The sequence below is a fragment of the Epinephelus moara genome, chromosome 16, assembly GCF_006386435.1.
Source record: "Epinephelus moara isolate mb chromosome 16, YSFRI_EMoa_1.0, whole genome shotgun sequence".
NCBI classification, from domain to species: domain Eukaryota; kingdom Metazoa; phylum Chordata; class Actinopteri; order Perciformes; family Serranidae; genus Epinephelus; species Epinephelus moara.
Window position 1 is genome coordinate 17,218,331 of NC_065521.1, and position 22,499 is coordinate 17,240,829.

At 40.7% G+C, this 22,499-nt stretch overlaps 1 protein-coding gene across 1 annotated transcript in view; it reads right to left on the reverse strand.

Annotated features, from left to right (window-relative positions):
* Nucleotides 1-22,499, reverse strand: part of nphp4 (nephronophthisis 4) — a 229,400-nt gene that overhangs the window by 142,084 nt on the left and 64,817 nt on the right. The window contains exons 8-9 of the mRNA XM_050066031.1: nucleotides 12,328-12,512; nucleotides 6,473-6,608 (exon numbers count right to left, since the gene is read on the reverse strand). Of these exons, the coding sequence (XP_049921988.1) occupies nucleotides 6,473-6,608; nucleotides 12,328-12,512 (321 nt within the window). The remainder of the gene's footprint in view (nucleotides 1-6,472; nucleotides 6,609-12,327; nucleotides 12,513-22,499) is intronic.

Genomic DNA, 22,499 nt, shown 5'->3' on the forward strand with positions numbered 1-22,499 from the left:
TGGCATTTCTGTGCGAGCCTGTGTTCGCGAGTAATCCATCCAAGAGTAATGTGTGTGCAAAGCTGTATGAAAGCTCTGTTATACATCATTTTATTGTAATTTTTCGCTGTGAAAACACTGGATTACCGACAAGTGCTTGGCCTTGTCGGAAAGCTACAATTCTGCTGTTTCCGCTGATATGCGTGGCTTCTCGCTATGACGCACAGTCGCAGAGAAAATCCACAGAGAAGAACGGGTGTGAATTTGGACGCACTATGTGTCGTTCGGGCCCATAGTCTAAACTTATCAGTTTCAACATTTTATTTAGAACATTTAGGAACAGTGCTGCACGTTAACTTTTGTTTGCACATTGTTTTTGTCGCCATTGTTGCTGAGTCTGAGGTGCGAGTCATGAGCTCTCGCTCCGCCTCCACCTCAGGTACCGAAATTTGGCACCGTTTCATTTTAAGTGAATCGGTACTCGGTAGTACCGACGTGAATCGGTACCAAGTACAAAAAGTACCGAGTTTCGGTACCCAACCCTACCCCTGATGCTGGGGTTTGCACTGGCTGAATTCCAGTTGCTACAGCTGCTAACAGGGGTTCACCTCCAGAGCTGGGGTGAGCTCTCCTCCCAGCGAAATAGCCTTCGAATGGCAGGAAGTGAGGCTAGATGCTATTACTATGATAGTCTCTCTCTACTCTTGACTATTGCTCTTTAATAAAGTCAAAGTATTTCTTATCAATGGAGTAATCATAGAATGTCTGAGTACTAAAATAACCATTAGCTGCAGCCCCGAAAGCGTTCATCCTTTGTCGAGCATGATCGCACTCAAAACTTCATGAGAATCTACCCATTAGATATTTCCTATGTACAAGCGGAAATTTTGGTCCAATAGTGGCACAAAAGAAAAGATTAGGAGGTCATCAAAAACATGAGGCTTCATTCTTTGAGGAACATGAACCTCTACAACAAATTTCATGAAGACCTGCCAATGTTTAAGTTGGTCAGAAATAGTCTGAACCAAGTAGTTGGAAGGATAGACCAACTGGTAGACCAATGGCCAGCACTCCAAAATAATTCATATTTAGACACTTGGATAATGATGAAATGTTTATAAGGTGGAATAAAGGTGGTCTGCACTGCCCAGTATCTATAATTTCACAAAACCAACTAGTACCCAGCCAGCTTTCTACAGAGACTGGCCAGGCGTGCACTGATGTGACAATACAGTAGGCAGAGCCTTGAGCATGCTGAAGGTTCTCTACAAATACCTTGCATTCCTTCTTCCTTGCTTTCCTGTTTACTTCAGCAGTTGCCTCCATGTTGGCAGCAATGGAGTGGCAGTTTGCTTTCAGAAAATAGTCTGGCAGACTGCAACTGAAACCTGAATCGAGTTCTGAACAATGGCTGAGACACATTTGCTCAGCTTCCTGGAGCTGATAGAATCATAACACACATCAAACATCTGTGTGACACATCTGTGTGATGTGTGTGTTAGGATGACATCTGTGTGATGCCTGTAAATGCGATGTTTTACTTTCTGTAGTCTGTTCATTAGTCTCATTACTTCAGCTTTCTAACTTTCTTCCCCGCTATCGCAGCCAGCATCTTTTTTCTACCATCACAGACAGCCCCTAGGAAAACAGCATGTCTGACTTTGGATTTGTGATGTGGTAGACAACACGCTGTGCGACCTTGCTCTCCTTGACAACAAGGTCACAAGGTCTCCTTTTGAGTGTATATCAGCCTTTATACTGTGTCACTACATGACACATGTAGAGCAAAGGCTCTATGTAGGCTCATAGTTAATTTCCAGACCAACAACTGAAATAAAGGCTTTTAATGCAAGAACGCAGTCATATGATTTTTAACCACACTGGCAGTGTAGCTCTGGAGACAGGGAGGTCATCTGGTCAGTCAGACATTGGCGATCCCCTGACATTTAATCTGCCAACAGCACGTTGACATTTGCGATTTTGAGTGAAATGTTTTGACAACTGTTTGATGGATTGCCCTAAAAATTGGTACAGACATCAGTGTCCTCGTCAGGGTGAATTGGTGATCCCCTGACTTTTCATCGTGTGCCGTCAACAGGTCAAAATATAAATTGCCAGATACTTTGTGAGCAAATAGATGCAAAACCAATAGCATTCCCATCAGCCTCAGCACTGGTATACCTGTATACTCTGATTGTTGTTGTTTCTTTCTGAAATCTTGTTTTTATTCTCAAAGTCACAAACTATCACAATAACATAGGAATTGTTAGTATATGAGCAAAATAAACCAACACACACCCCCAATCAGGGCTTCTGTCAAGAAACTAGGTATGTAGGAGGTTGTTGGCAAAAACATTTGAAGCTATTTGAATAAACTCTACATTTGCGTGCCTCCATAAGCAGTGTTTACTGCAACTTTCACATAACAGGCATATCATTTCTCAGTTGATATATTTGATCATTTAGATCATATGGTAGCATCAGGATTTATTTGTTTTGCTAATAGAAGATTGAACAGTTTAAAGCAGTATTTCATGTACAAACTGCATAAAACAAAGATGGTGAAGGTGGTGAGCAACTCCTCTTTTGTGATGTATTTCATGCTCTGGAAAAAGCTCTTCTGTGCAACTGTTTTTTTAAACCAATATCCAGTAAATAATCACTCTCACACATAGTAAAAACAAAAAGGGGTAAATTGTCCATTTACAACAGACTGATTGGCTGTCAAATGGTTGAAGGGGTAAGAACGGATGAATTAGTACATAAATGCAAATGCACCACGGCGCTCCGACGACCAGGTGGCTGGTGATTTTTTTTTTTGCTGCTTTTAATTGGTGATCTGATGACCCCTGCTTGTACAAAGTATAACACGCAGTAACACAATGAGAGCCCAGCCTTGGCATGCGTTAAGTGTTAAAGGCTCACCCACGCACATAATTACCACAGTCTTTCTGAGGTTTTCCATGCCATGAGCGGTTGTTAAGTGGTGCAGCTTGAATTTGGAAATGACTTTCCTGGGGGGGTGTTGACTGTGTCAGTCTGTACCAGGTGCCAGCTACTGGTCTTTGTAATTCAGATGGACAGAGGGGAGACATGACAGGACTTCAGATTAGGATTCAACTAAATGACAATGGACAAAACCTGCAGATTTTTTTTTGTTGTTGTTAAAATTGGATACTTTTATGTTACCTGTTTGTTCCTCCACAAACGGCAGGGCTTCCTGAAAAAAATGTAATCTTGATATGCTCGACAACAAAATCACTCATCTTACCAATCATGACCAAATTAGCACTGACCAACCATGACTTACTGTTACTCCATGGTTGATTGAAGCCTCATATCTGCCCATCACATCAACAAACAACATACAGGGTTGGTCAACTTTAAATGGCAGGCAGACCAAGACACTGATTACACTGCTGTTCACTGTCAACTAAAGCAGACAGCTGCAAAGTGAAGAGAGCTATGTCACAGAAAGCATGTTTATATTCGTCAACATACAGTATCTAGGAAAAGGCCATTTGTTACTGAAACTGAGGTATTACACTGGCAGCCATATTGGCAAATAAAAAAAACAGTCTCACTTCTGACTTACTCTTTTTATTGTCTGTAACAGACTCCAACTGATTAGGGCAGGGCTTCAGTACTCGATACCTTTAAAGTATCAACAGGGCACCCAGTGGCTTAGTGGGTAGAGCAGATGTCCTATATACAAAGGGCAATGTCCTTGCCGCAGCGGCAGCAGGTTCAATTTACAGCCTGTGGCCCTTTGCTGCATGTCCCCTCTCCCTCCCCCCCACACACACATTGACTGTCCTATCAAATAGAGGCAAAAATCCAAAAAATAATCTTTACCTGCATTCAATTCATTTTACAGTGGGGGTTCTGATCCCAGACTGTCCCGACCCCCTGCTGTATAAGCAAACTTTCTGTTGCTGCTGTCTCCGGCACTGCTCTCCTCCCAGTGAACAGTCAGTTAAATGTCTGCCTGACTAGCCTGAGAAAACATGGCAGCAGTAGCTAACATTGGGCACCAAGCGGTTAATGGTCCCAACAAACTTACACCAACACCAAAATGGCTCAACTCTGTCCTTAAACCCGTAAATAATAACCATTAGGTAGCGTGAGCTGTGTGATGCTTAGCTCTGCCAATGTGCGTGTGGCCTTGCGGACTCTTACAACTGTCCCTAGTGCAGAGCTCAAACTCCCGCAGCAGCAGCTACAACCAATACTCCGTAGTGTGGTCAAATCTAGGATGATTTATTTTACAGAGCTGGCAATTCAGCATGCCAAATTGCCACCAAAATGTTCGAAAGTATGGCTATGCTGCACGCCACTCCATTCACATTTTGGGTATCAAATGAAGTACTTTATTTGTATCTGTATCACTTTTAGTGCACTGGTATTAGTACTGGTATCATCATTTTTTACAAGATACCCAGCCTAATAACAACTACTGGATTTGTGAGGCTAATACAGATACATATATATACATATAATATTTGGGAGTTTAAAGAAAAAGTTTTCGATATATTGTCCTATATTTGTTTTCTGTACTGCAGATTATTGTTTTGTTGTTACCACTTTCAGCTTCATCATTTTTGCTCTAGCTTCTCTTGTGTGGATATACTGCAGGTGTTGGTTCAGGGTATTATAATACTAATTAAAGTCCTATTTGACTCACTTCTACAGTAAGTGGATAAAACAAATAGCGGTATCACACTCACACTTCTGAGAAATCCCTGACAGCATATTTAAATCCCCACATTTCCCAGAAAGCCTTTCAATAACCCTGAAAAACTTCCTCTATGCAAGCTGCATTTCAACAGTGGCAGAAGTGATTGTACAGTAGACCTACGCAGTGAGTTTTTTTGGGAATCAAGTGAGTCATGCCCAAAGGCCGTGAGTCAATGATGTCAGCCATCACCCAGGCAACATTTTGGAGCCTGGAGTTTGAGTTCACTGGTCGTTGCCACTTCGTTACTTACTGGAGCCAGAACTTACATCCTAACTTATGCAAAACCACCACCACAGTTGAGACTCCTGTCAGTTAAATGTTCCCTATGGAGTTTGTAACCTCATGTGGACAAGGGTGCACATACGTGCACACACGGATGACACAATACACAGTCCTGCCAGTCGTTTCACACTATTTCACTAATTTACAGGTGGTGGTATCACATGAAGATATGCTGCAATGTGCCAGCAAAGGAAATAAAAAAGAAGACTGCAAACAAGTAAACATGGATGTAAACGATGCACTGCTTAAAACACTTAAAGTGGAAACACAACTTTTCCCCCTCTAGCTTTTCCAAGTGGTATCATTGTTGCTGTTGTTGCTGTTGCAAAGACAATCAAATCGCTTCACATTTTCCTCAGAGCCTACCAAATAATCACACTAACATCTGGGTTTCAATTTACGGAGAATAGGTTAATGTCGAAACATCGGGAGAGGGGGAGTTGTCTTAATACCAACAGCAACAAACAAAAGTGAAACTAAACCTCACCTTGCCGCCTCCTTCACACAGCAGCTCTGATGACAACATTTAGATGAGACAGAGTAAATTACCATCAGAACAAAGCAACAGAACCTTTAACACAATAGCCACCCAACTTATTACACACTGATGTGGGCTTTACCTGGTGGCAGACTAATTTCCATAGTGAGAGCGAGGCATATAGGGAACCAATCTAAACACGGATGGTGTCATTATTCTGAAGCCATTACACTGTGCAATCAACATTAACTTCAGAATGTTGAAGCAAAAAACCTGTCTTTTTCCACTTTCAAAACTCCACTTTGTAAATGTTTTATCAGGAAGGAAATGTATTCAACGTATTTGGTAGAGCTCAAGGACACACACACAAAGCATTTTCGGTAAGTAAGATGAACCTTGCTTTTAGACTTGGCATCTTTTAAATCAAAGTGTATTTTTCCAAAAGATGAAAAATCAGTAATGGAAACTATGCCTTTTTGCAAAGTGAGAGGTTGGGAAGTTGTATCAAGGAAAGACACAAAAAAAGGCCTAGATGAACCTCCTCATGATCAAATATGTGACAGTGAGGATGAGAGGCAAGCTGCCAGCTCTGGTCAAGTCTTCACAACTGATTTGTTCTCCTTTGGTTCCTTACTTCAGTCTCATTCACACATCCTTCTATGTACACTTCTTTCAGTCCTTTTTGTTTACAGAGGACTTGTGGCTAAGGAAGCCTTCAGTTATTTCCTCTGGGAGGCACTGGCAAGAGATGGATGGAGTGATACTCAAAGGACACAAGAGAGGTTGTGTGAAAACAAAAGCAGGATGACGAGAGGATAGAAGGGCATGTGTGTGTGAAGATGTCTTTAGTCCTTGTATTACTGTGAAGACCTGTTTGAGTTGAGTGAAGAGTTCATTCTCGTTTGTCCTTGTTTCGTCAAGAGGTTGACTTCAGGCTAAGACCTGGCTTTAGGATTAGCATTAAGTATGGTTTAGTGTTTGTGCATCCCTCTTACCATTGTCTCTCGGCCAATTGGAGCAGAGAAGACAAACTCCAGCTGAAAGACGATTGCCAACGCTTGATGATTGGTCAGACGGAGCTCCAAGCTGCTGCGAAGGCCCAGCGTCTGAGGAAGAGATGATGTTGCGGAGCTGAGGAGAGAGAGCAAAGAGACACACACATATATAAAGTGAAGGTGTAGTGTTAGGACGGAGGGGCGCAAGGACAGAGGCTATTATGGGACAAACATAAAGATTATTTGTGACCTATGTGCTTTACAGCCACAACTGATGAAAATGATAATGTCTCACTAAAATGTAGAGTCCACTTATTTCTTTTAATAGAGTTTCATTTTTCATTAAAAAAGAAAAGAAATCAATGTGTTGGGAGGATTTACACTCGCTTGCTGAATGTTCCCTGGCAAGCACTGGCCTCCTGTGTGAGCAGTGGAACAGCACTCTTGGTATTCGTCATTCACAGTTTGCATACACCATAGGCGGGAGCATACTGTGGAGCGCCGCCGTGTCACGAGGTGGGGCCGAGCGCCTTTTCTTTTTTCGCTTCACGGACTCTCTGGGGAACGGAACAAGCAAGCGCTTCAGTTTTTTTTTTTTTTCTCCACTCTCTCTTTCTCTGCTGCCTGGAAGCACCAGGCATAACACAAGCAAGACAGACTGTCAGCCTTCAAAGGCAGCACCCTAAAAGAGGCAAACATCATAATTATTTCCTTGAATGTTGCTATCACACTAAACTGCTTTTACACAAACACTTTCTTCTTCAAACAGAAAATAGCAGAACATACAACTTTTGCCGTTAATTTGCCGATGATGAGTATTATTGTTACTCGTATAATGCAGTAATTAAGCGCAGATTGTTGGTTAGCATGTGACTGAGTTGATTATGCTTTCCCGTGTTTGTGCACACAATCTCATGCCTGTAAAACACCCATATAATCACCACATCAGCTCGTGTCTCATTTGAAGTAGCAAACACAATGCATTTTGATTCAGACACACACTGAAAAAAAGGCAATCATCTCTCACTGACTGTGTGTCATCTGTTGCGTTTCACAGTATATTCTCTGGTATTTTTTACTTGATTGAATAGTTCAGCTAGTCCTTTCAAATCAAAAGTCCATGTGCAATATTATTTCATGAAAGTGTACAAAATATCCCATCTAATCATTGTGATGCAGCGAATTCTGCTACTGACAGACACTGACACTCACCATTATGCTTTCAATTGATTAGGTATTTCGCACTCTGTACTGTCAGCACAAACACATCATTAAAGGGTAAGTTCCGATTTTAGCCTGTAAAGAGCCTAGGGGTGTAACGATTCATCGATCTGGAACGATTTATCAGTTCAATGATCAAAGATCCAATATCATTGCAGCAAAGTGAAAACATCGATCCCTATCATCATCTTTAGTTTACGCCTTTATTTTGAAATTCCGTGTCACCTTCAAACAGCAGGAGGCTTATGTTAAGCAGCCAAGAGAAGAGCGATGAGGATAATATTATTTACATGGGAATAAACTGGCATTGTGGAAAATATTTTCGATTTTTGAGAAAATATGGGTCAACAGACAGAGCATATGCCGTATGCAAACAATACCGTTATGAGGAAAACATGTCAAAACTGCCTGGTCGGGCATCTCACTCCGCTAACTTCTTGCAGCAGCATTAACGTTAGCTGCTCTGTTTCAATAATGCTAGCTGAAAAACATGCATGCATGCTGAAATTCAACCATGCTGTTCTGAAATGCAGTAACTTTAACCAACGGTGAGTAAGAAAAACTAGAAATTCATGTAATTTGTAAAGCTATGAGTAGAGGAAAGGTCTGCTAGGCGCTAAACTAATTTATGCAATGTAAAAGTGCTTAAGTTAACAATGAGTGACTAGCAAAGAACAATTGTTTTGTCTATAAACATTTATATACATCTCTGTAGGGTCCTTTCCATAAGTTGTCAGACACAATAATCTGAGCCTCTCAGCGGAAAAAACATGCCCTTTCAGATGTAAATTGACGGTGCACAAATACCCTGAATGGTTCCAATGAAGCATGTTTTGCAGCTGCCAGCTGCAGTGCTGACACTCAATACTGGACCAATGTCAAAAATTGTTGTTCCCATTCGTCACTTAGACACAAAATCATGTGGAAAGAGGGTCCAGGTTGAAAAATACCACACTTACCCTTAAAGGCACGGCAAATTTTATGCCATGTAAAGTTTCAAAATTCTGACTTTACAATATGGAAATGGAAAATACCAGCAATTTAGCATTTTAACAAACTCAATTTCATCATTTCTGTGTTACAGCAGCCAAGAGCACCCCAAAATCTCAAACCTTTCATCACTGTGCCACTCTGAAACTTTACTGGGGAAAAAAATAGCTTGCATCACAGCTATTCTGTAACGATTTCTTGTGACATTTTGTATTGTAGTTTTGTAGTGTTTTGCATATTGTCTATGGAGAGAAAGGTGATCTGTTGTGACAGGATTTGCACATTCTCTCTTCATAATCTGCAGGAACAAAATGTTCAAGATACAAGCATGACACACCTGCACAATGTCACTGAAATAGACACAAAACCTTTTTTTTTTAAACCGAAAGCAGTTCTGCTCAATGGCTCACTGATGCGCCCTGACAGCTCATTAATTGAAACTGCTGGCTGTTGTTTACTTGTGCCGGTCAAAGGTTCACTCGCTCTCAGCATTTATGTTAGGAAATACTTCCAGTGATTCGGCGGGGTGCAATGTGATATTTGTGACAGTTGGTTTACCCAAAGCACAATACGTTACAAAGTATCAAAGGGGATCTGGCTATTTTACAGCCGCTACCGATCCATTAGCAAAGTGCCCTGACCAGCTCTGAATCTGAGGATGTGGATACATCAAGTTTAACAAAATGAAGGAGTGTGCATTAGTACTGTAACTCTTCATGGAACCTTCTTAAAGTATACTCATTTTAGCTTCAACCAGCAGCTCTATAGCTCACTCTGTCGGATGGTTGGTCAGTCAAGCCCCAAAAATTTCCCCATTCTTTGGCTGCCACAGTTTTTGTCCTAGGAGGCTGAAATGGGCATGGAGAGTAAGTGTGTGTGTGTGTGTGTGTGTGTGTGTGTGTGTTCATGCTAATTGGCTGACAGAAGCATAGCAATGGGAGGGGCCTACTGTAAAAAGGCACATAACTTCCAAATGGAAAGACTTCATGAGCCAAAGGACAGATGATTAACTGTTCATGCCAATTGGCAAAAAGGAGGTGTGGCAGTGGGAATGACCTATAACAAAAAGGCACATAACTTCTCAATGGATTCATGTAGTGTGACCAAATTTTGTCGAAAGACACACACACATGCACAAATAGACAGACATATATATATACACACATACAGTTAACACACACCATTTTGCTTCGTCCCTTTTATAACTCATAAATCAGCTGTCATAGACAGTCGTGTGTGAGGTTGTGTTTGTGTGAATCATAGACTATATAAAAGAAGTGGACATAGCCATTGTGACGTCACCAATTAATTTGTGGACTACCATTTTGAAGCTTCAAGTTAAGCAGTTTGGCAGTCACCATCTTGTTTTTTTGGAGCCAGAAGTGACTGCGGTGGATCTGACTGATGACCCAATGACAATGCCATGGTAGCCACTCATTAAACAAAGGTAGCCACGGACTAAAGCATACCCTGCGAAGAATCATGTTGTGTGGAAAAAGACTTAAAACTAATGATTAATATCATAAAATTATAAGGGCAATGTTTACTGAGGTTATAAATCAAGTTAAAAGAAGGGTAATTTTCTCATACACTTTTATACAATCGGACTTATTTTTGCAACCAGATGAGTCACCCCCTGCTGGCTATTAGAGAGAATGCAGGTTTTAACACACTTCCACACTGGCTTCACATTTCAGACCCGGAGATAACCCCTTGGAGTCAATTCATGAATGCATGCGTGTACATGGTGTCAGCTATTGCAAATTTGTGCTTGTATTGAGTGTTTTTTCCCCCTGGAATTAAGATTAGGTTTAGGTTTTAGTATATGTGTGGTGCAGGTGGTGCAAATTCTTACACACTATCACCTGGTGTACAGTTACCAGCTATCTGTGGACATGCCAGAACCGTTCATTGCAAGTGTTTTCCTGCTGATCTAAGGCAGACGCTGGTGACCTTACGTCAGCACATGTGCTTTGACAAGGTTAGCATTCAGTGTCATGGTGTCTTAATAAAACCCAGGGGCAGAAGCAGCAGGAGCCATATCTCCTTGATTGGTTATGAAGCACTAGCATGAATTGGAATGTATTGCAAGACAGTTTTATGAGGGTGGAGGCCTGTGTGGCATGGAATAGTGAGTAAATTATGAGGCTGGGGTTGGCTTAGGACATGTAAGGCCTTATCAAGCAAACAGTATTTGTTGTTTGAGCAAGGTCAATGGACTACTTATACAGTTGCATAAAAAACATAAATATATTTGTTCCTACAGGGTTATATTTAAAATGTAATTGTGTGTGTTAACCTATGGCATTAAAGGTAGAAAGAGGTTATGATTTTGTTTTTTAATATCCTGTCTATTTGACTGCCTGTTTCTTGCCAAATTTGATGGACAGATAATTGACCTATGCAGAAACTGATATATTGTTTAAAAAGATTATTTTTACTTAGCTTTTCAGCCTTTTTTGATAAATGACTAGAGACACTGATCTTATTAAGTGGGTCGTGTATTAGCCAGACATGACTGATACACATTATAACTAAAAATTAATATTTATGTTGAGACTAATGTTATATTACACATACAAGAATGGTATAAATCAGTTTCACAAAGAGAAGTTTACGGATTTTAAAGTCGAGTGGTTTAGGTACCTGTATTAGGAAGAAAAAGTCTAATTGATGCTTCCCTATATGACAGTAAAGAATGACAGCAGACATAGGGAGAGGGCAATCTGTCATTTTCTGTTAGCCAACTTAATGTAGGGGCATTCTGTGAATCGGTGGTCACCTATAACCGCCACCCCTTGTTAAGGATATCATCGCATTTGATGAGTGCTGTGTAACACATGCTCAACTGGGTTTACATGTGTTGAATGTAAAGGCCATAGCCTATGACTCACACCATTATCAGTCTCATTACTTTTTTGTATGCCCTCATCCCCTGCATGAAAGCAGCTGCAGTCATTATGTTTCTGTGTCTATGTGTCTCAGTTACTCTGGTTTTCCTTAAGGTTAAGTTTACCTGTAAGTGTGGCATAACAGAAGCAGCTAATAAAGGAAAGGTTGTGTTGGGGCATTTTCAAACTTTCAAACATCCAGTTTACTAAGTACATATGAAAGGACAACTGTATCCAACGATCAGACAAACAGCCACCAGCACATATGGAATCCATTTTCTGTCGACTCATGTGACAAAAAATGACATCAGTTTGTGAAATAACTGGTCTCAAGCCACTACATGTAATAAGGAAGACGGAATATGAAACACACCAAATATAGTATATACTGTAGATCTTGGAAAGAAGGAGAGTATGACGCAAATGGACACCAGGGGGGAATAAGATACAAGTCTGCAATGTTTCACTTTTTCCAGACATCTCCCAGCTAATACTATACACAAATTAAATTCATACCAACCTGGCTTTTTAAAAAATAGAATTTTTGCTGACTTTACAGGATAAACTTTCAATCACCTGCCTATCAGCTAAAGGACCAGCGCCGGGAGAGGCTGATGAAATACTATAAAAATAAGCACTGCTGAAATTATTTTTGCACATCTGTGGATTCTGTCGGAGAACAGAATATTGCTCCACCATCTCCTGTAGCCTACAGTAACAGCCCCACTGTAGACATGTCTTTCCTCTGCTCACCTGTCCTTGACCAGGGTGCTCTGTTTGGAGGTACTGTCTGATCGGCCTCTGGCCCCCGAGGCTAGGGGCTCCAGCACCACCACTTGGGGCTTGTCCAGGAAACACCAGCCATTGTGGACCCCGACGTGGAGCCTCCTCTCCTGGATGACAACTGGCCTCAGTGTGCCCTCTGGTCCTGGCTGTTTCTGGGAATCAGTGAGAAGATTGGAATCACCACAAAAACAGACACTACACCAGATATACATCCTCATACAATTGGGTACTTTTGATCAGGGTATGTTTTTCGTGGATTCGAGCTCGGCCCATTAGTTACAATGTAGGAGAATTTTAAAGCTGTGACATACATTCATAGTTTTCTTCTGACCACTTTGTCATTACGTTCTTTCCTTTTTAAAAACAATAATAATGCTCTAGTGCACAAAGACAGGTCCATAAATAGTTTTTCCAGTTTGATGTGGAAGAACGTGATGGGCCACACAGACATGTAGTGTGTTTTCTAAAGCACGAGGCAGACATCTTAAGATTTCCAAATGTCTTGAAGATTATTAGTTTAGATTTAAAATGTCATAAAATTATGCAAGAATGACAAAGGATAATGAAGTTGAATTTAGATCGTGTAGACCAAATATTAAGTATAACTGTGTATTTAATGAAATTTCTATCCTTTATATTTGTTTGCTAGTCTGTTTGTCCTCTAGAATGCAGGGTATCTAAAAAATACTCCATGAAGAAAACATAATCTATTCTACATTAAACTGAAATCTTAAAATACACATTATGTTACAAACACTAAGGATAACGACATATCTATGGATCTCTTCTGAGACAATTACAAGGCCTGAATGACAGCCTATCCCAATTATCTTTTCACACTATCCCCAGGTCATTCTGCACCCTGATGGATTGGCTGTCAGTGGTCACGCATTTGTCTCTGCACCACTGTTGTACTTCTTGCCACAATACTGATGAGTTAGATTTTGGAGATGTTTAACATCCCATCAACTAAATATTCTTTCAGACACATTTCTGTCTGGGGAAGAAAAGGAGACTTTAAAATGTCACTGACAATGTTACTTATATAAATATATAAAACTGAATATGATAATCTCACTGCAGGAGTATCAAACCCATGTTGTTTGAACAGCACTTGGAAATAATATGTGGATATTCACTCAACTCACTTCAACTCAGTAAGCTTTGGCGTTGCATTTCAAATCACTATACATAGAGGTGGTGAAATTTTATAGTTTTGTGATGCAAATATCTTACCCTTTATTTCCTATTAGCTTTACTGACAGACAGCCAGCTAGCCCTGTTGACATGCAGAAACATAGTGCCCACTGCCCACCCTCCGATGTCCACTGGTTAGTCAGCCTTGGCTGCTCTACACTGCCCACCACCAGGGTCAGGTGGGAGCTAGCTAGCAGCTCCGCTCATTTGCAATTACAGCAAATAATGTGGTTCCACTACCACGACTGCGTTGCTGTGTAAACAAGGTAGTCACCCTTGAGCCTCCCCTTAGGTCACCCAGTAGAGTAAGCTGCTTCATTTTGGGCTGCAACTCCCTTTAGCATTGTTAATTATGTCAGCACCACTAGCTGTGCTGATACTGCTAATGGTGCCAACAGTGATAACATGGTTAACAATGTTAAAGGGGGTTTGCAGCTCAAAATTTAGCCACTTTCTCCGCAGGGCAACCTGGAGGGAGACCGGAGGGCGGGCACAGTGTTTTCACAGCAATGCTAATGAGCGGTGATGCTAGGTAGCTCCCACTAGACCCCATGGTGCACACTGCAGGAACTAAAGCGTAATAAAATGAACCCACAGAAAGACATGCCTGACCAGTCAAAAATATTCTTGGCGGTTAAATGATTAACTGTTAACCGTTGACAACCCTAATCTTCCCAAGTGTTTCTGTGTTCCCCTATCCAAGCAGTGACTTAAAGGTATACTTTGCAGAAACTGCTAGCAAATGCCAACCCCAGATTTACTCGTTTTGGAACAAGATTTGTCCACTTGGCGTTTCGCCTTGCTGTATTTGTGTTTTTCTGGACTGTGTCTGCAATTTTTTATAGCTTTCTCTTGGATGTGTGCTGCTACTCCCTAGTCGCTACCTTTTTATAAAGTCCTGGCCTCACCTGTGCGCTGTGCCAAGGGAACATCCCTACTACAGCAAACTGTTAATAAAACAAGAAAAATGGCAGGGCCCTCTGCAGATAAATACACCGTGACACTTCTATTGGGTCAAAAGTGATGATTGATTACTTCTACATGAGTCTATACATACTTTTTTTATTTAGGAAAATCCTGCATAGTATACCTTTAAGTATTTGACTAGAGTGAATTAAGTGATCGATCAAAGTAGAAAAAATAAGTTGTAAAATGAAATTATCATTTAATGAAATAATTGTATGTAACGTTTTATGGACACCACAGTTATTTTGTTTTTTAACTATACTGTATGTGTTACATAACAAATGTTTCAAAAACAAGTCAATGTGTCAACAGGCGCTGGTGGAGACTGTGCTGCCATCCAACAAACAGCTGACTGACAACTGCTCAGTGATTGACTGTAAACTCTCTAACCCCAAAGTGCAGAGCCACGCTGAGCTCACCTCTCGTCCCACTCCTTCCCATTTGTTTCATTTCAATCTTTTCCCTCTCTCCATCACATCTCTCACTCCCACTCTCCCTTTCTTTCGCTCTCTTTTCTTGTCATTCTCTCTTTCTGTCCCTCTCGCTGCTTAAAACCTTCTCCATATCCACCCACGGCTTCTCAATCAAATTAGCATATCAATTCAGCTTTGTTTTTTTTCTTCTTTTAAAGCAGCAACAGCAGGAGCAGCAGCCGAGCCTGCCTGGCTACTGTACAGCCCACATACTGCACTGCTCGCTGCACCGCTCATATTATATCTCAGCACTGACTTCATCCCTCTCTCTCTCTGTCTGCCTGTTTACTATCTACCCTCCTCTTTTTATCGTCGCTCATTCTGTCGCTTACAATCACCCGTTGGTATGTGCTCAGCAGTGTATCATGTTTTCCCTTCGGTGATGAGGATGAAAGATTAGGATTCTCATTGTAACCTTAAGTGAATCCTTCCCTTCTGTTTCATCTTAAAAATGTCTACACATTAGTAAAATTCTGGCAACTCAAGAACAGAAGCGATAAAGGTTAAAGAAAAATGGATGTGATAAGCTACACTCCTAAGGCCTTCTATAGGTCCACAATGGTGAGTTTTGTGAAAGTTCACTTTTTATTTACCTATAAGAGGAGGTGGTGACTCACTAATGCAATGTTCTATGTATAGTTTGTTTTGAATCATGTCAGCTCTCATTTTGCTTTGGGAGTGTTACATAACTGTCTTCCAGCTGGATCACATAGGCTAAGGCTCCATTCAATTAACGCTTGCCGACTGAGTGCCAAGACGAAGATGTTCCCTCACAGAGGACCGCACATCACACATTTCAATCCCAGACTCAACCGCATGCACAGTATATGCACTGTAACAAGCAGAATAATTACTAATTACCAGAGAAAATGATACATCAAATCCCTGGATGTGCGCTATACAGTTAAGGTGAGGTGTTCCAAGTGAAAAGGGAAAGAATGAAACTATATCTGTCTTGAAGTCAGTGCGTTGAAAATAGACCCAAAGATGTTTACACATACATATTCTAATCTCACTGCTTTATGTTACAAAATTCTCTAGAGATGGTGTATACATGGAGTTTATTCTCAGGTCTCTTTTATAAAAGAGATCTTTAAATAGATAAATTAACATTATAGGGACAGTTCACCCCAAAAACATACATATTTTCCCTCTTACCTGTAATGTTGCTGACTTGCCGAGTGTTTAAGATCAGCCATAGAAATTAGGGTCAGCAATGTTTAACTGTTAATTGGTTAACCACAGAGAATACTAGCTCAGCTAATATTAGCTAATATTAGCTGTTAGCTCTGTTAGCACTGTTAGCAGTATCAGCACAGCTAGGGGTGCTGACAGTGTAAACGATGCTAAAGGGGTTTTGTGGCAGAAATTGTAGCCGATTACTCTTTAGGCTACATGAGAGATGGCCCTAATGTTTACGCAAAAATGCCATCCTGCTACTGGGATGGCGTTAATTTGTAATGGCAATTGAGGGACGGCACCAGCTAGCTCCCATCTAACTTAGCTTGTGTGCAATGCAGAGCGGCAAAGGCTAATGTTAGCTAACCAATGGAGACTGGAAGGTGGGCAGTGGGCACTATGTTTCCACAGGTCCACATCACTGTCTGTCAGCAAAGCCAACAGAAAATAAAATAAAAGGCAAGACATTTAAAACACAAAACATTAAATTCTCACCACCTCTAAATGGATAGTCCTTTGAAATGTGGTACTAAAGCTCACTGATTCAATGGAGTGCCGGACCAAAAGGAAAAGCCTCTTGTATTTCACATAATTTTGTGGGGGGTTTTTTCTTAAAAAATTAGATGTTCAAATCATGTAGTATGCTTTCTTTTATTTTTTGGAAGACAATTGTTGAAATAATTTGCTTTGTTTTTTGTTTTTTACTTTGTTTTCAGTTTGACAACTCATGCAGTATTCAAAAACAGCTCTCAAATAATCATGTTGTGAGGATTTGGTCTTCAATTTCTGACGAAGACAGAATTTTGATGCAGGTTGTCTTTAGCTGAGAAGCTCTAAATCGGCCATCGGCAGACTCACAGTGCAATTTAGGACTACTATTTTGTATCAACGACAAACAACTGATTGGGTTATTTCCATAATTCCACTTGCAAGAATCTGTACAGCTGTGTCGATCCCATCTACGATTGTCGCATTTTTGTTTTGAATGGATTCTGGCTCTGGCATAGACGAATCCCCATCCTTAATTCCACCTACAAAGCTCTGATTGGCTCACATGTTTCGTCAACCAAGGAAACAGTCGCCAAGAAAAGCACCAGACGTATTTGAGTTAATGGAAAAAATCAGAAATGTAGGTCTAGAACCAGGCTACAATGGGATGATTACCATAATATATATCTTAAAATCAACTCACTATGTCTATTCTTCTTTTTTCATTTATTTTTTTATTTGCATCATGATGCACCCCTTCATACAGTTCACATGGTGTTTACATTTCTGTGCTTGTAATCTGTAACATGTTTAACATAGTGACATAAATGCACTGTCTGCACAGTTTTTTACGTAGTTATATAGGAATATTTTTTCCTACTTTTACCCTTATTGTATTCAGTTTCTATTTATTAGTATATATGCACAATGCTTGTCTTTATTTTACACCAAGGATCGTGAACTGAGATTTTCTCCAGGCTGAAAAAAACCCTATTTTACTTTACAAACATTGATTCATACAGCCGATATAAATTAGCTATGTATAGAGTTTTCTAAGCAAAACATTACATTGTATTTGAAGTGACCTATCTGCCAAAAACTACACTTTTTCACAGGTGGCAGCAAGCAGAAAAAAGTATGACAAGATATCTGTAAATAATTGCTTTCAGCAACATCCAGATCATAATTATGATTATGTCGTACTCTCGCCGTCTTCCTCCACTGCAGCCAGTACTGGGGGAGATGACAGAGAAATAGCTTTGTCTTTTGTTGGACAGGTCTGCCGTGAAGTGTTTCACAGTGAGAAAAAAGAAAGACAGAGAGAAAGTTGTTTATAAGAGAACATCAGTTAAAGTGCTGCTTTCTGTTCTCCGCATCCCTCTCCTCCCTCCCCTCCTCAGAGTTTCTCTTTCATTTATTTCACTGCTCTTTTTTCTCACTCCGTCAGTTTCTCTCTCTCTCTCTCTACCTCCCTTGCTCGCTATCCTCTTTCTTCTCCTGCTCGCCTCTGTCTGCTGCCGTCACAGATTTCTTCCTCCCTCGCCTGAAATATGAATATTTTAGAGCTAAGAAGCTTAAAGGGAACAATGAAATGGCCCCCAAGTTAAATTATACTCCATTTCCAGAGTCACAGAAGAGGGACTTTTCTGAGTGATGAGCGCACCGGTGCCACGTGGGTGTGTCTTTCTCTTCTTCCACACACATATAAGCTTGTTGTTTCCTGCTTTTATGTCACATTTGTGATAGTTCCCCCAGATCTTACTTCCAGAGTTGCTAAATTAGGCAGCAGCACTGTAACCGATCAGCATGGTCCCTTCCGCAATCTTAAGTTACACTCGACACCTGGGTTACAAAGAGCGGACGTTGCTCAGAGCTAACATGCCTATAGATGCTGTGTGTATCATTAAAGGAAAAGGACGGGGGAGGCAGAATGAGACTAATTTGCATGCTTTTGGAGGCAGTTTGTTTTAGAGCTTTGTTAACAGAGTAAACAAAAGCAGTGCCTTGTAAGGGAAGAGCTGGTGGAGGTTTTTTTGTCTCACAATTAGACGAGTCACCCTTGTGTGGGCGTTGTAAAAGGGAAACTAAACATTCTGCTTAACCATCCATTTCCTGCTGAAAAACAATGAAGTGAGAGAAAATGTTTGGACACCAGTGCATCACTATTATCTGTGATGGTTTCTCGCATGGCTGTTAGTCTGCAGTGCATCAAGAGCAAGCCAAAGCCGATTTTATACCAATATGGCCTTGAGGGCTCAACAGAAATGCTTCTTAAACTGCAAAAAACCCACATTTCTAATGTGTCTGCAATCTCTAGGAAAAATGACTATATTCCTTTGAAATCTGTGTTGGGGATAAAGTGCTCGCCAGCAAGTCAAAGATAACTCTGGTGGAAAAACATATCTTATCTTAGAAAGAAAAAACCCTACAGAAAATACAGGCAATACATTTCTGTGGAGGATTGTAGTGCATAATGTTTGCTGAAGAGGTCTGTATTTGATTCCAGCCCGCATGAATGGTATTAACTCAGACACAGTTTTGCCTTTTTTCTGTTGGAGGGTGTGTTTTTTTCTAACTCATCTGAATTTCAATCCAAAATAAAATGACAAAAAAACCTCTGAAGTACAGCGGTGGAAGATTATTTCCTCACTTGAATATTATCACCGTTTATTAACAACAAAGATTCTTTTAGATTCAATTTACCGGTCCAACTGCTGGGAAAGGCAGGGGAGACATAGGGGTGAGGATGACATATTAGTAAGCAAAATTGATTTAGTTGGGGACACTGTCATTTGAATAAAATGGAACTGCTGAAAAAGAAAGAAAGTCATTTAGAGCGAATTTAGAAATAATAGCAGTTGGAAGAGAAATGGAGATCAGGCGGCAGCTGCCTCATTGTGCGAGTTTGAGGAAAATGAGTGTAGATTTTCAGAGGAGGATAAATTAGTTTCTGAAGGTTATTTCTTTTGTGCTCAAAGGGCAGGATATGAAGTGAGAGAGCAAGCTCTCTTTAATAGCTCCAACTGGGACATAGGAAGCTCAAGGCAGAAAATGGGTCTTGACCCTGTAATCACCGAGAAGGGACTACATAAATGGTCATGACAGGGCTTAGCAGCACTGATCAATAACAGAGTGAGAAGTCCTTATATGGGCCTCTAAAACCTGTTACCTGCTACCAGTCATATATTGGATGACATTCACATCTGAAGCCATAGTGCATCATTGAACAGAGATGAGTTACAATATTTTGGGGTTTTGGCCTGTTGGTCAAACAAAGATGAACATTTGAAGACGTCACCTTGGATTCTGGAGAAATTGAGATGGGCATTTTTCAGTATTTCCTAACATTTTACAGACTAAATTTTAATCAATAAAAACTGTTGCAGCCCAACTGATGATTGTTGTCAGCATGTAGACTGCCAGAGGACCCTAGTTCTCAGAGAACTAGTTTGCACACACGTTAAAAATGTTTTAGATACAGAGATAATGCCACACTTTTCGACAGTCTCATTCATAGTGCTGCACTTGCTTGTAAACACAGAAAATGACAGAAATAGTCATTCAAAGAACTATGAAAGAGGGCTTGAGTAAGATGCCCTGATTACTTGAGTTTTTCCAATACCAATGCAAGTATTGGAAATGCCATCGATAGTGCCTGAAATGCTTGATCGGATATCGGTGTGTACTAAGCCCCGTTTCCACCAAACACTTTTGGTGTGGTCCCTTTGGAACCAAAAGTACCCTTCAGACATGTTACCTAGACCCTAGTGTTTCCACCGCAAACTGTACCCTTCTACATTGGTGGGGCTGTTGTCACTCTGTGCTCCGTCCAGCACTCAATGTATTTCCTCATTACAGGTAACACAGATGGAAGTCTGCACCTCATTTATCGTCCACAGCACTAGGCTGCACACCAACATTTTCAGAACAAAATAGCACAGGCAACAGTGAGAGACTCTCTCCATGGGATATTTAAAAATAGCAGGTTTGTGCGTTTAGTCCTGCTCAGGCAAGCTTGGGGGTTTAGTGTTGCCGGAGCTCACAGGAACGGCGCTCTGTGGCGCTTTTTTTCTCTCAGAGTGAGGGTTAGAATATATGCCGTTCACATAATCCAGTCGAAATTAATATACCGGTATATAAACACTTGAAGATCCACTCATTACTAAAAGTGTTTGTCATATATCATACATATCAACTCATGCATTGAGTAACATAACAAGTTAACGTACCACCTTAAAAGTCGCCGTCAGTCGGCCCAGTGAATTAAGCTATTTTTTTCTCCGACTCCAGCTGCTGCAAGAGGCAGCAATTCATCCTTTCATTTTATAGTTACAGTTTACTAATGTATAAAACTCTCCACAGTATGAACAGCGGTTTCTGCCTCAAAACCAGCCACAGCTCAGCCCTGAGCAGAGTGACCGTCCACTATTGACCAATCAACGGACTGCAGTGTTCACAACTCCACCTTTTAGTACCAGATCTGTGTACTAGGTACCCCAACAGAAGTGGTACCAAAAATAGGGATGCTACAAAACGGTTCCTTTGGTACCATGCACAACTTTTCACAGTGGAAACAGGGGAGAAAAAGGGCTTTAGGGTATTTCTGAAGTTATTCTACCATTCAACAAGCACTTCTGTTAGAGTGTACTCACTGACACCCTACAGGCCCAGAAACACCAAGCTGACTTCAGAGAACTAGCAGTGACAAAGGTCCCCTGCTGCATCGCCTGACATCGCCGTGTCTCAACAAAAGAGTTGAACAAGAACACAATGCAAAGACTACAGCTGACATCCAACCAGCACATGCATGCTACGTGCAAGGATATAACTCTCCACACCAGCAGATGGCGGTAGACTGTATTTGTCATTCAAGAAGGGAAACAGGAAGACCATCTTAATGCTAGTTAGCACATTAACAACACAATTCAGTGTTGAAAGAACAAAGTATTTTTACCATGCGCCGGTGACCAATAACACAAACCATCACAAAACGTTTCTGCAACACAATCTTACCTTATGGAACAAGTTTGTTTTGGTCTTACTGACTCTTGACTTAACCTCTTTGTTTACTTTCCTCACTTCTGTTTCTCCTCTCGGGCACTGAGCTGAACTGCCAATCAGAATGATTTAATTCCCCAACAGGCTCCGCCAACACCAATTCAACATGCTGAATCGTCAAAAAAAAGCTGCGGGGCTGATGAGGAGCAACAATGCTGGACAAATGGCGCCAATTAAGACAACAGACCCTCACCGACAGCCCAACATTGACTGACAACCGACTGTCGGATCGGTGTGACAGAGCCTTAAGACTGTGTACAAAATCCCTCACCATTTGCTACAGTACATTATATGTATCCCCACCATTTTATTTGACTGTCTCTAAAAATCCCACAATACAATGCCTCATGCAGCACTACACTTGTCAGTGACGAAGAAAAATGACTTTGATTTTGTTGGATCAAAGACTGCAAGCTCTCAATTTACCACTTTCTATAAAGTAAACTATTGAGTGTTTATGATGTAACCAGTAAGGAAGCGATTTAAGGCACAGCCAAAAGCTCTCTATTGAAACCTAATAGATGCTCTACCAATTCTTTAAAGGATAGAAAATGAACTCATAGAAGATTGGAGTCTAAACAAATTCAATAGCACAGCTATTATGTGTCATCATCGTCTCTCTCAGAGGAAAATGTCTTCATTTTCATGTGAAAGAGCAGTGATGACCAAGATGCCAAAGCAGAGTTCAGCTGAAATATATAATAAGTAAAAAAAAAAAGCCAAATGATTCTATGACTCATACAATAATTACATCTTTTCAAACTCCTCTGATGCTTC